We start from the raw sequence: 14,070 nt of genomic DNA on the forward strand, positions 1-14,070 counted from the left end.
TTGGTTTTGTCGGGGTTCAGAGCAAGATAATTATTAGACATCCAAATTTCGGTGGAGGTGAGGGTGTTTTGGGTGAATTGGTGTAGTTCTGAAGAGTTGTTTGCAGTGCAGATGATAGCTGGGTCATCTGCATACTGGATGACTGAGCCTTGATAGAGTGTGGTGTGGGAGTTATTGATAAATATGCTAAACAGAAGTGGCCCTAAAATGGAGCCTTGAGGAACACCAGTGGTGGTGTTTAGGAAAGGGGAGTAAGAGTTCTGCCATTTAGTTGAGTGCTGCCTTTTGGTGAGGTAATTAGTAAATCAGTTTAGACTTTGACGTGAGGTACGTATGTTAGAGAGTTTTGCTAGAAGGAGAAAGTGAGATGTAGTATCGAAAACTTTAGAAAGATCAAGAAATAGTGAAGATACGATTTTACCAGCATCACGGGCTCGGCTGACAGTGTCCATGAAGGATATGAGGGCAGTGGTGGTACAATGTCCTGGCCTAAGTCCGTGTTGGGTGGGGGAGGGAATGTGGTTGTGAGTTAGATGGTGAAGAAGTTGAGGATGAATACATTTTCCAGAATCTTAGAGTTGGATGATCATATAGCAATGGTGCGGAAGTTGGTGGTGTCTATGTTTCATCATATTGGACTGTGTTTCTACGCTACTAGTTTTCTTGCTGTGACAGTTTATTGTTGTAGTAGCACAGTTAACTGGGATGTAGGTCCATTTTCAGTGTTGGCCTGAGGAGAAAAGCTCCAGACATATTTACATAGATACATACAGTGAAACATTACAAAATGGACATTTGTACAAGAATGGGTGAATGGGCATTCCTTAGTTGCAGGTTGTGCATTAGGCCCAGCAAGCCAGCACGTAAAAATCTACTGCCAATCATTAGCGGACTGGAGTTCTGCTGTGGCGACCCCTAACCAGGAAAAGCCGAAAGACACAACAACAACAAGAATATTACATGCATAATTATAACAACCACTTGCCTCATGTATATAGTCTCCTTAGTAATACTTAATGTCTGTAATTAATGTCCAAGTATGTTTCATCTAATATATGTAAAAACGATGTGCTATCCATTATTATATATTGTTACTCTGTAATACGCTAATATAAGCTAATGTAACATGCTAATTGTCTCTGGAGTTTTCCCCCAGGCCTCTGCTGAAAATGAACACCCACCCAGACAGACCTTCCCGGTAAACAAACATCAAATAAATAATAATAAATAAATAAATAAATAAATAAATAAATAATGCATTTCTTCCCCAGTTTATACATTGCTTTCTCATCCTTTTCGGGGGGGGTATGGGGTTAGTAGCTGTAAGGTGCTTTGTAGAAGCCATTTCAGATAAAGAAATCAAAGCCAAGTCTGGTTTAGGATTTGAAAACAAATGATTATGAGTCTGAATTACCCTATATAACACATTTCATAGGAGCAGGAGGTTGACTATCAGGTAAGCTAGAAGCTTTGAAAAAAAAAAACAAAAAGCAAACAACAGAAGAGGAATGGCCAAAAACTTTGACATTTCCAACTGTAACAAATTATAATACATCTGCTGTGCTATAGGAATTTCATTCTGCTCCCACTAAAAAAAAAATTTCTTCTTAAAAGGTTTCTTAAAAGAATAAATCTTCAGCAGGGAAATCTGAAGCCAAACTTTCCTCAGAAGCAGAATGTTCAGAGTTTGAAATAAATTACTGAGGTACAACCTTCTCCTGCAATGCCTGCTCTTCTCACCAAGAATACATGTCACAAAGACAGGGAACTCTTTTCCTGACTGAGGAAACAGAAGGCAAGGAAAAAGCATCAACAAGTTCCTTAGCAAATCCCAGAAAAAAACAGAAATCCTTTTTTGCGTATAGAATTAATAACATGAGACTGGAAGGTTCTCTCACTGTGATCCCCTTTCCTGGCCGACTCCATGGAAAAGGAGAGATTCTCAGCAGTCATACTAGCCCCAGAAGCAGGTTTCTTATTCCGGCTAAGTGAAGTACCTTCACCTACCCTTCCGCTGAGACTGACATGAGTGATTTTCCCTTGTTCATCAAGGCATCCCTATAGCCACAGAGGACATGGCTCTCCCACAGTCTTTGTTGGCTGCATATGCTACACCAAAAGGACTTGGAGGGAATAAGTGGTCTGAGAATCAACAAACAGTCAGAGCAGAATTCCCCACCAGTGGTTGAGGCATAACAAGACCAAGCCTGATATCCAAAGACTCCCTGACAAATTTTTGTTTCTTCTGGGCAGAGGAAGGTAAAATCAGAGAGACCAGGGACTGCTCCATTGGTAAGCCAAGAGTTCTCAAAAGTGGATAGCATAGCATGGACAAGTTGGTAAAGTGTACAGCAGAGAACAAGTACCTCTGAAGTAAGAAAATCACTGACTGTTCCCCACAAATACAATATCCTGCTCCAATACACAAACACACAAAACTTGAGAAACAATCCTGTCAAAAGCATAGAAGCTTTCCTAAAAAATGTTCTTCATAAGCATTTACTCATATACCCTCTTAGAAATACGACAGCCCCAAAAATATGTTCCTTATCTAAAGCATATATTTCAGTAAAAAAAACACAAGTTTTCCTTAGAAAAGTAAAATTAGTGGAAGGTTTTTTTCAACAGTGGACCTATCTGTCCAGCTTTGAAGGATTGCTAGTAGACTGACAATTCCACTCAGTCTGCTGAAGGAGTGCTCTTCAGAATATAAATATATATGCAGCTTTGCTTAAGCTGGTGACAGCTGTAGCACATGGAAGGCATCCTTTAGCTTAGAAATCTGGCCAATCACAGGGAGTAAGACATATTTATCTTAGGCTACTGCAACAGTGATATAGTCACTAACCATGAGTCGTTAACAGACAAGGTATGCTGTAGTCATAAAGGTTATGAACAGTCAGACTCAACTAAGGAACAACAAAGTATACAGAACAATTTGTAAGGAACTGGCCAGTTGGGATTGGCTTGAAATTACAAAGCATCAATTTAAGATTGATGGGATTTATTTTATAGATGGTTTTATCTAAACATAGATATGTATGCTCCTAATGTTACCACTAGAAAAGTGTATGGCAGACTGCTCTGATGGACAGACTAAGCAGAAGGAAGAAAAATTTATGGTTGATGTAATCAAAACAGGTACCAGGAAATTAGAACCAAGTATCAGTCACTTAGGAGGAACATTAAGAAATAATATTGAGTTAATAACTGCTAATCAAACCCTGAATAATAAACAACACAAGCTATTTAAGCACTTGATAGGTTAAATGAGGCCTCAAGAAAACTGTATTAGTGCTATTAAGAATGACTTAAATAATTAATAAAATATAATAATATTATAATAATATTTAAAAAATAATAGAATGACAAAAAAGTGTATCACAAGGAAATGGAAGTCCTCTATCATCTCAACATTTGTTGATTTTCTAATTCTATTGAAAGATGTAGCACTGTTGGAAATCAAAGTCAAGGAAATGAGAATCTTTCCTAGGAAATGAATTAATAATCCTTGGGAGAAAGTTCTTTCCCTTATTGAGAGACTTAAAACAGACATAACTTTACCTTCATAAGAGGAGAAGAAGCAAAAAGTCACTTTTTTTTCTTTCTTTTTTTTTTAATAATGTGTAATATATGTCTGTGTATCTACAATTGTGTTCCTTTTGTCATTATTTGATTTGAGGTCATTGTACATTTTGTAAATAGTTCATTCAATTTACTCTTACTTAATCTGTAAAGTTTATTAATTATTGGTTTGAAAAAATTGAATAAAATTACTTGAACAAAAAAAAGAATGACTTAAATAGTGATTCAAAACAACTAACAATAATATTTTTGGAAGTTTTCTGTTCAGTCTAACTGTTCAGTGCATAACAATACCAGTGTATATGAGTGTCAAGGCATATGCCCTACCATTTCACATACCGTGGATGAAAAAGTGTTAAAATCAATAAATCCCACATCAGCTGCAGTGCTTGATAATAAATTCCATTTATATTATCAACCATCTATAAATTCTAGTCCTATGCATTCATTGGCTTGTTGAGATAACTATGCAGTCAGGATAAGTCTCTTATACGTGGAGGACTGCTATTTTTGTTCTAATGCATAAAGGTGGAACTAACAACTCTGTGGATAATTTTAGATCAATTTGACTTACATAATTAGAATATTTTTGAAAGGGTATTGCATAAATTAATGAAGGAGGAATTAAGATCAGACTTGGATATTTTCTAGTATGGGTTGTATGACTAACTTGATATATTTTATCAAGATGCTTACCTACCAATATGGGTTTGCTAGTGGATTGTTGTGTATTTGGACCTTTCGAGAGTCCTCGATTCTGTACCCTCTAGTGCGATCAGAAATGCAGTGAACAAAATAAATGTTAACAAGTATATAATAAGGCGGATCAACAAGTGGCCGACTGACAGAACTTCAAGAGTTAGAGTTGAAGATGATATAATAAGGTGGGCCAACAAGTGGCCAACTGACAGAACTTCAAGGGTTAGAGTTGGAGATGATGTCCTTAAGGACTTGCCTGTCACTGAGAAGTCTTGCAACAATCAATACTGAGTACAGTTTTCTTCAATTTATTTACGTCTGACTTCCTTGTAGAAAGAGGAGCATGGGTTAGCAATCTTCTTGATGACTATAAAACTGAAGCTTTTGTGAACTCAATTAAGGCTCAAGCAAGAAGCAGACATCCCTGGGTAATTTATATGTACAATTTAGGAGTAACCATATGAAATGTAATGTTAGTAAACAAAGGTTATTCATTTTGGGAATATCAGTCTTTGCTATCGTTATGCAATAAACAACATAATAGTGGTGAAAAAACATTAGAGACTTGGACATCTTTGTAGATAGCATGTTGTCCTATGAAGACAGCATACATACAGTTAATAAGAAATGTTATTCTGTCTTAAGGGACATTTTACTCTGTATTTCCTGAAGGGATAAAAGAGTCCTCTTTCCAATCCACAAAGTGACAATTAGACCTTATATTGAATAATGTGATTCAGTCTGTATGTACAATAGGATTCAATTCATTAGGCTAGAGAAAATTGCAGAAATATTTTACTAAGCAAATTAAAGTTGATCCTGGGTGACTTGATGTTATTTACGAATGCCTGACAAATGTTTTACTGGCAACTTCCATTGAGATCGAATTTAATTCTAATCACCCTGGAACAAGAAATGATGGTTTGTATGTTAAGTATGCAGTCCTTAGAAAAGACTTGTGTAGAAGATTCTTGGCCAACAACCTGGAATTTTTTAAAAAGTGAAGAGATAATTATTTAGAATTAAGGTTTTTTTTCATACTCACTAATTGCTACCAAAAACTCAAGAAAGATCTTCTTTGGGTGTCAAGTTTGAGATAATAATGCAGTGTACAAACTACCAGCCTTTCTAGTAATAATTTCCTGTCCTATACTTACATTTCAAAATGCAAATTAAAGCAAAAATAAATTGAAAGCAAATTAATCTATTCATCAAATAGATAATCCAATTCTTATGGAATGCGAAGTTAACCATGGCCATATGCATTCTGACCTTCTGCCTACAAATTAGCATCATCACTTGAACATTTATGGAAAGAAGAAAATTCTCAAAACTGTCCACTGAAATTGTCAAAGTACATGTAACAAAATGCATATCATACTCAGATGTCAAAATGAGCTCCATAAAACCAAAGACAGAATCACCTGTACCTTTCATACTAGCAATTCCCTGCCTTGGATGACAGGAATTTTTTAAATGCATGTTTAAAATTTGAATAATCAAAATTTCCCAAACTACTGCAATACTAATATTCTGAGTAACATAAAAAACAGGGTGTTCCTTAAACAATACCTTTTCATTTCCCAAAACAAGTCTCCATGACCTGGCTTGACTAAGATCTTTAATTATTAGAATACACAGCCAAAAAATGATAACTTGACTCTCTGAATGACTCTTGCACCCCTCTAAAATAAATCTGGAATTATGGTCACTTTTTATTACCTGCACAACAATAAACATTCCAAGGCACCCAAAGCCTGTTAAAGATAAGAAGACAATAACTTTTTTTGCTGAGAACTAGTCTGATCTCCCAACATTTTCCCAACTCATCATTGCTCACAAAATCTTTTATCAACCTAAAAATACTCCTATTCTTGCTAACCTTATCACCCCTTATACTAATCTAACTTCATACGCTCTTCAAGTAGATTACTTGTTTGTACTACAAAGTCTAATAACTTGTCAGGTGATAGCATTTTCTCAAACACTGTTGGCAAACACTGGAACCTTCTACCTACAGATCTAACTCTACTACCATCTCTGTCTCTCTTTAAACAAAGACTCAAATCACACTGGTTGTGCCCCTGCACAAACCCTGACTAAATTGTTTACCTCCTTCACTTCTATCTTCCTGCTTCCTTGGGTCCACTTTCACCCTTTTACCCCTCTTAGGTACAAACTGCTCTCCTAATTTTGCTTTCTAACATTTTCTTTCTTGACTCTAACATTCAACCTACATCTACTACAACCTTCCTATAATGCTTCTATATACTAAGGTTTGCATATAAATTCAATGTTTACAAGTATATTATACCTTCTTTAGTAGACTACCCTTAAACGATTTTCATTATGCTACATTTACTAAGAGTAGTTCATCTTCTGTTAAAAAAAAAAAAAAAAAAAATTTTAATCAATTGTTTGTATATTTTATTTTGGTTTCAATGTTTTTATGTAACAATTACTACTGTTTATATGTGTTTCTGTAAATCCTCTATTAATTTTTTAATGTTTTCTGGAGCTTTTCTCCCCGGGCCTCTACTGAAAATGGACATGTATCCAGTTAGACTAGCCCGGTCAACAAATGTAAAATAAAAATAAAATAAATAAATAAATCTCTGTTATGGATTGGTCACCAATACTTTACTCATCATTACAGAATCATAGCTAGGTTATCTGGATGCAGCACCCTAATCCAGCACAACCCTCGACTCCAAATTATGCTGGCACTGCATTCCCACAAAAATGGCATCTGCCAATCTCACTGCCTGGCACCTTGTACCCTGGAGAGCTGCAGCCTTCATCCTGACCTCCCTCTGCATCTTTAGATGATTCCATGCTGTTCTTGAATTCTTATTCCCATATTCCATGCTGTTCTTGAATTCTTATTCCCATAACAATTTACAATTTCACCTCTAAATAATGTCAGAAATCTGAAACCAAGGCAAATAAATTGTGAAATGTGTAGTAAAACCCTTCTTCAATGTGCAAACCAATGACATTTCCACAGATTCAGAGTACAGCTAACAGTAACCCAAAGCAGCTTTAGGCAGGCATTAAATCACTAATACCACTGACTAAAAATACATTTATAACCTATGCCATGTCTGACAGCCATTAAAACTGCATAAGTCAAACATAACATTTGCAATATCTTATCAGAAATTCGACAAAGAAGAGTACCAACTCCTAATATAGCATAAGTAAATCTCCTTCCAATTTAAAATATCAACTTACAAATACATAAAGTTTCCTTAGTAACTACTTTACTTCCCAAACTACTCTTTGACCATATAATTTTTACCAACATTTCTTCTAGTTCTCTGCATAAATTAGAATGATCCAGTCATAAGTGTTAAACTTGCCTTAAACACGTACCTCAAGAGGCATCATTATAATGTTCCAGATGCTATAAGTAGGTATTCTCTTACTAACAGTATCTAATTAACTCAATTTAGCATGTTATATAAAGTCTTTTTCAAAAGGTTGCTATCCCATTGTATTCCCTCTAATTTCAAGTAGCATTTCCATAATGAATATTGAGATTCCTCGCTCTCACAAGATTTTCTTTCTCACTTTCTAAAGAGATCTCAGAAACAATCACCATAGTAAACTATCTCTTTGGCACAGAGGGGTAAAGTTCTGGCTATGGCAGAGAGACCCAGGTTCAAGTAGCAGCTGACTTGTCCATTCAAGGGAAGAGGGAGGTGACTCTACCTTCCCACTTAGATGTCACCTAGCAAAAGCACCGAGTGTTACTTCCACAGAGGACTGTTAATGGAGAACATGCTGTCACTGTGCAGGGGAGATACTACTGCATTCCAGTGCACAGAGGAATGCTTCTGGGGGTGGCAGCATACAGTAGAGCTCAGAGAGCTGCTGAGAGGGAGAGGACGTATTCTAACAGGTGTGGGAAGGCCACTCTGCAGGACAAGTAATCTGGCCCGCTCCTTACCATACAGCAAGTATCACAAGATCCAGTTTGCCATTTGCAGAAGCACGCTTTTGGTGGTAGCAGAACTCAGCACAGTTCTGCCAGTTGCTAAGAGGCATGAGACATATCCCCAAGATGTAAGGGTAAGGCACCCTTCAGCACAAGTAATCTATATTACAGATCTATCTTGGAACTTTTTTGCTGTAGCAAGAGATGTAATCAATCAGATAACCAAATGTTTTTTCTGCTCCTGGTGTTTGCATAATGTTATGTTCTTATATTACACAGTATTAAGTTCTACCCCTACTCACATGCACTGTGTCTACACCTCAAAAATTATAGTCCCTGGAAATAAATCTGCGCAATTTGCAGTCCTGGCTGGACACAGAGCACACCACTGCGAATAACTTCAGCAATGCACTGGCACCAAATACCTGGTATGGCTATTCTTCTGCAAAGAACACTTACATCCAAAATTCTTACAACAGAATACTGTCCCCCTTTCAAAAGAAAAGTACCCCTGAGAGACCAAAACTGCACACTTAAAAACAGGCATGACAATTTGCTTACTCTTTCTATGCCAAGATTCAAATAAGCCATAGGAGAGAAAGCCATCTCCAGAACAGGACCTGCTCTTAAAAAACACCTACCAAAAGAAATTAAGTGCAACAGCATTCTACAGTATTTAAAAAATCTTTAATAGAAACCCTCTTTGAGAAGCCAAATAACAGAAACCTTTTTTGAGAAGCCAAATAAATGTTCATTTTTCCAAGATACAGGCTAAGAAACAGCTTCAGTGTTTAAATCTCAAACTAATGTGTAACAATATATATTATACCATGACCCCCCCAAAACGTGCACGCTGATTGGCCAGTGTGCCCGTTGTAAATCGAGTTATACTAATGGAAAAAGGTCCAGTCGCCCGGACTTTTTTCCATTAGTATAACTCGTTTTTTTAAAACACTGTCTCGCTATGTTAAATGGGTTTAACATAGCGAGACAGCTTTAAAATAAGCAACGGAGATCTCCGTTGCTTATTTTAGCTGTCTCGCTATGTTAAACCCATTTAACATAGCGACAAAAGCAACGGAGAAAGCAAGATCTCCGTTGCTTTTCAGTGTCTCGCTATGTTAAATGAGTTTAACATGGCGAGACAGTTTAAAATAAGCAGCGGAGATGTCCGTTGCTTATTTTAAACTGTCTCGCTATGTTAAACTCATTTAACATAGCGAGACACTAAAAAAAAGCAACGGAGATCTTGCTTTCTCCGTTGCTTTTGCCCACAGCTCTGAGGCGCGCAGTACATCAAAACTGCCGCGGATGCCAGACATCTGCGGAAGGGCAGCAAACAGGCATTATACTATGCCATTATTTAAGAAAAGTAATAGTTTCTTTTCTTAAATAATGTCATATAATAACCACGCCTGGGTGTGGGTAATGCTAAATTTACCCACGGTTGGCTTTGTTAGGTCCCGAGGGCGAAGCCCTCAGGACCAAACTACGCCAACCGTGGGTAAATTTAGCATTACCCACACCCAGGCGTGGGTTATTGCTATATTAATTCATGCATGCATATTTTCTTTTGTATGTTTATATTATTTTGTAAACTTTCTCTTGTACATAGTATACAATGTAAATCTAATTTTACTTAACATTTTCTTCTGTCAAAAAATGTATATAGCCATTGTAACTTGCCATATATGAACTTATACTATAAGCTAATCCCTCCCACTGAAGGCTCTTTCCTCCAGCTTTAACACCTTTGCTTTGTCCCTGCCAGTACAAATTGCCAGACTCAGAAACACAAGAGTATGCTACTCGTTAATGTTTGGAATCAGAAGCACAAAGGGGATATTTTTTCAACACAAATGATATTTTGGGCAAAGCTTGAAAACAATCTAGCTGGATCAGTGGTCCATGTCAGTGAACAAACACAAATAAAACATTTTTCACATGATCCTGTTCCCTCTGCAGATCCCTGTAAAGCAATTTTTTTCCTTTCATCTTCATTTTATCCTGTCCCTTCCCCCAAACCCACTCACAGCATGCAACATAAACTACACTGTTCACTAACACAAGGCCCATTGCCTCAGATTAAAAAAAGAAACGTAATAACAAATGTCAGCTGTAACGGAAAGACTTTTTCTCATCAGCTCAGTTGTTACCTCCAAATTCATGATGTTCCACAGTGTTCAGGGGAATCAAACAACTGCTTGCGAGGTCTAAGCTCCACAGGAATCAAAAGTATTTCTGTACTGTCCAACACATGAACCAAATATGTCTCAAGAAAAAGATAACATCAACTTCCTGTCTTACTGGAAAATATGTCCCTACACTGCCCCAGCCACCTAATTAATATTCATGACATAAAGCTGCAAGAAAGAGCAGGAGGGAGGGGTTTGCATGAATATATAATAAAATAGGCTGACACATTCATCATTTACTTCACATTGCTAGGAGGGACACATGAAGAAGCACAGAAAACCAGGTTTTATATATTTCCTGTTCCTGATGTGTGTTATTTTTACAGGCTGTATGCACAGCCTTGTGACTTTTAAAAGCACTGAAAGTTACGTTTCAGGCGTTCTGCAATCTGGCACTCCATATGATTTGGTACCACAGGGTCATACAGTATATGTTCAGCATGAATGAGGAGTCCACTTCTGAGGGTACACATATTTGGGAAAAAGGAGATAACAGGGTTCAGCTCAGCTTATTATCACCAAAATGAGTATCAGATGCTTTAGAAGCTGCTGAAACATAGCATGGAAATTATATTTTGTTAATCTATGGCAACAATCATCGACAGCTCATGTACATTACATGCTATGCCCATTTCTCCCTTCCACTATCCAGACAGGGTTCACGTGAAAAGGGGGTAGGCAAAATGCACTCATCCTAAGACAGACATATTTTTTTGGTTTCCACAGTTATAAAAATGAATTACAGATTTTACATTTTAATGGTAACAAGTGGTTTATGAATATTAGCAATGTTTTTGTTATTGCACCCCATAATAGAGAAGTGGGTAAGACACACACACACACACACACACACACACACACGCACACACACACGCACGCACGCACACACACACACACACACACACACACACACACACACACCTTGAGCTCTGTACCTCTTTTTGTTCCTGCAGTTATGAATATTAGTAATAGTTTTGCACACTGATGGTAATATACTATGACAGTAGCAAGCAGTTATGAATGTTACCAGTGTTTTCATATTACTTGTAATATCTCAAAAACTGTTGGCTGGGGTTGTACCAGTCTAGGTGTAATCTCCAAACTTTCCTGGTTTGCTACATCTGTGCTGTGAAAATGCATTATGACGTATATTTTATTAAGTTACAGATGACTGTTGGTGAGTGTCACACAGACATAGTTTTCATATTTGATTTACAATGCATTCATGCACATGACATCAAGAGTTATTTATTTAGTTATTTATTTTGCATTTGCTTACCGGGAAAGTCTGACTGGACACAGGTCCTTTTTCAGCGGAGGCCTGGGGAGAAAACCTCCAGTAACAGGAAATACCATTAAAGTTGTTAAAAAGAGTAGAGTGCTGATCTATGTACAACATTTTGAGGCTCAGCTAAAATGAGGTAACCATCCAAAGAAATTTGGGAGGGATTAGAACTCCTCTGAATACACCATACAGTTTCATTTACTGTATGCTTAGTGACTTAAGTTTAACCTTTTGCCGAATTAAATAATTATAAAAAATTATAAAGAAACAAGGTTAGTGCATTGTTGGACATGAACTCTAAGATTTAAGGTGGCTTTCTGAAAATAATTATAAATTTTCAATGGTATGGCTTGCGGTATACAGTTTGGCTGTGTATTTGTGTTAGGATTTATTACTGAACTGATGTATTTGTGTTAGGATTAAGTGGGGATTGTATACTGTTCCAGAAAACCTTGTGAGTGTGTTTGTAAAATGTTTGGAGGTGACTGACATAAATTTCCTTTATTATATGCTGTATTTCTTCTACTGGTTTCTAAAAGCTCTACACTCTCAAAACAATGAAGTTGATTTAGGAACTGGTACGTTCTCCATAATCAATCTCTTATTTGCCAGTGATTTGTGGCCAGGATAGATTATTTTTATCTGACTAGTTCCAATGGAGCCATATAATTTATTATGCATGAAAGTGTGTTAATGAAGAAAGTCATTGTATCCTCCAAGGATGGAATGGTACTAAAAGGGGACCAGTGTGTCATGGCTAGTATTCTGTTTAGATGGGTGCTAATGAAGAAAGATACTGTACTATTGTTAATGCCTAGCAGTTATTTGTATTATTCTAAACAGAAGAGTCTGTCGACAGATTTTTAGTTTGAATTCTACATGGCTGTTGGCTTTTTAGCTTTATGCACACGTGTACATTTGGTGTGGAAAAGTTATGAAAGCGAGCGTATGACTTCTTAAGCAATATGATACAGTGTTGCAAGATAAGATATAAGCTTCTGATAACCTAAGATAACAGTATAACTCAGACAGATACAAATGGTTATACATTATAGATACAAAGCTGTGTAGAAGGCAAGGAAGATACACAGTGAATTCAGAATACATAATAAACTTTACTATAGAAGTGCAATAGAGCATTAAAGCAAATTAGCATAAAAGTATAAACAGTCAACTAGCTGACACAGTGGTGTAATGGTTATCACTGCTGCCTGACAGTGCTTGGTTATCCAGTTCGATTCTTGGCTCTGCTGCCTTTTGTGTGTAGTTTGCATGTCCTCCAAGTGTCTGTGTGAGTTTTCATGGGTACTCTGGTTTCCTCACACATCACAAATGTTTTTACAAACCTGCAAACTCATTTGGGGTTTGAGTCATGCATGAGAACAACAGTGTGTGTGTGTGTGTGTGTGTGTGTGTGTGTGTGTGTGTGTGTGTGTGTGTGTGTGTCTGTTAGTCTCCTGTAAAGGACTGCTGTCTCATCAGGAATTAGTTTCTGTGCCTGGTAGCCACTGACTGTTACTACAGGCTCCGGCTTCCTTTTGACCGAATTAGATTAAGTGGGTTGGGTAATGAGAGACAGAGAATGAAGGGATGTAGTAAACAGTACAAACAGACTAGCAATACAGAATAGCACCAGCTTCTATAAAGCATGCTGTCAGAATCATAGCTGGGGGCATAGCTCTCAAGTGTGCAGATTTTTGCAGAATGTCCAGGTTTTTGATTCATATTTTTGGCCTGTTTCTCATTAAATTGTAGCTTTCTGGCAAACCACTGAGGACTGAAGTCAGAAAATAATGGCAGACATTTAATTTTCAGACTTAATATTCTTCAGAAAATTCATGCTAATTCAAAACTCAACTTTCTAAGTTTATAAGAGCAATATTTAAAAAGTGTTCATATTTTTGGCCCTTTGTCCCCCATTATTTGAGGCATTGCTTTGTCCAAATTTCTTGCTGTAAGAGGTTGAGAGGTATGGCTGGGGCTTGTCAGACTAAGAGGAAAGGGAGGGACTAGACACAAGTAGCAGGATGACACACACCTGTGATGAGTAATATTTATGTACTACATCCATGTAACAATAATTCTTGCTGATCTTGACACAGTGCAGTTTCCTGAAGTTGTGAAAAGCAGCACAACAGTTAATGATCCTAGAAAGATTGTCCCAGATGTAGTCACCATTGCTGGAGGAGAGGGCATCCCCACAATGATTGCAACATTGTGATCATTTTAATAGTTGGTTACCAGAACAACAAAGGCCACTTATAAGGCTGTAGCAGTCCAGGAAGAAGTGGTTGGTTGACACCCTTGATGGACACATGCAATGGAAACAGTAGTGCAGTATGAGAAACAGAGACAGAGTACAGAGT

The 14,070-nt window shown here is 37.2% G+C and overlaps 1 protein-coding gene across 1 annotated transcript in view; it reads right to left on the minus strand.

Moving 5' to 3' along the window:
- The window catches only part of LOC122798796 (piggyBac transposable element-derived protein 5-like), a 123,501-nt gene extending 113,015 nt beyond the window's left edge, over positions 1–10,486 (minus strand). The window contains exon 1 of the mRNA XM_044067907.1: positions 10,381–10,486. Coding sequence (XP_043923842.1) covers positions 10,381–10,392 — 12 coding nt within the window. The 5' untranslated portion in view covers positions 10,393–10,486. The remainder of the gene's footprint in view (positions 1–10,380) is intronic.
- Positions 10,487–14,070: the final 3,584 nt, after the last annotated feature.

The sequence above is a fragment of the Protopterus annectens genome, chromosome 3.part1 (assembly GCF_019279795.1).
Source record: "Protopterus annectens isolate FY-2018-M chromosome 3.part1, PAN1.0, whole genome shotgun sequence".
In the NCBI taxonomy this organism is placed as follows: domain Eukaryota; kingdom Metazoa; phylum Chordata; order Ceratodontiformes; family Protopteridae; genus Protopterus; species Protopterus annectens.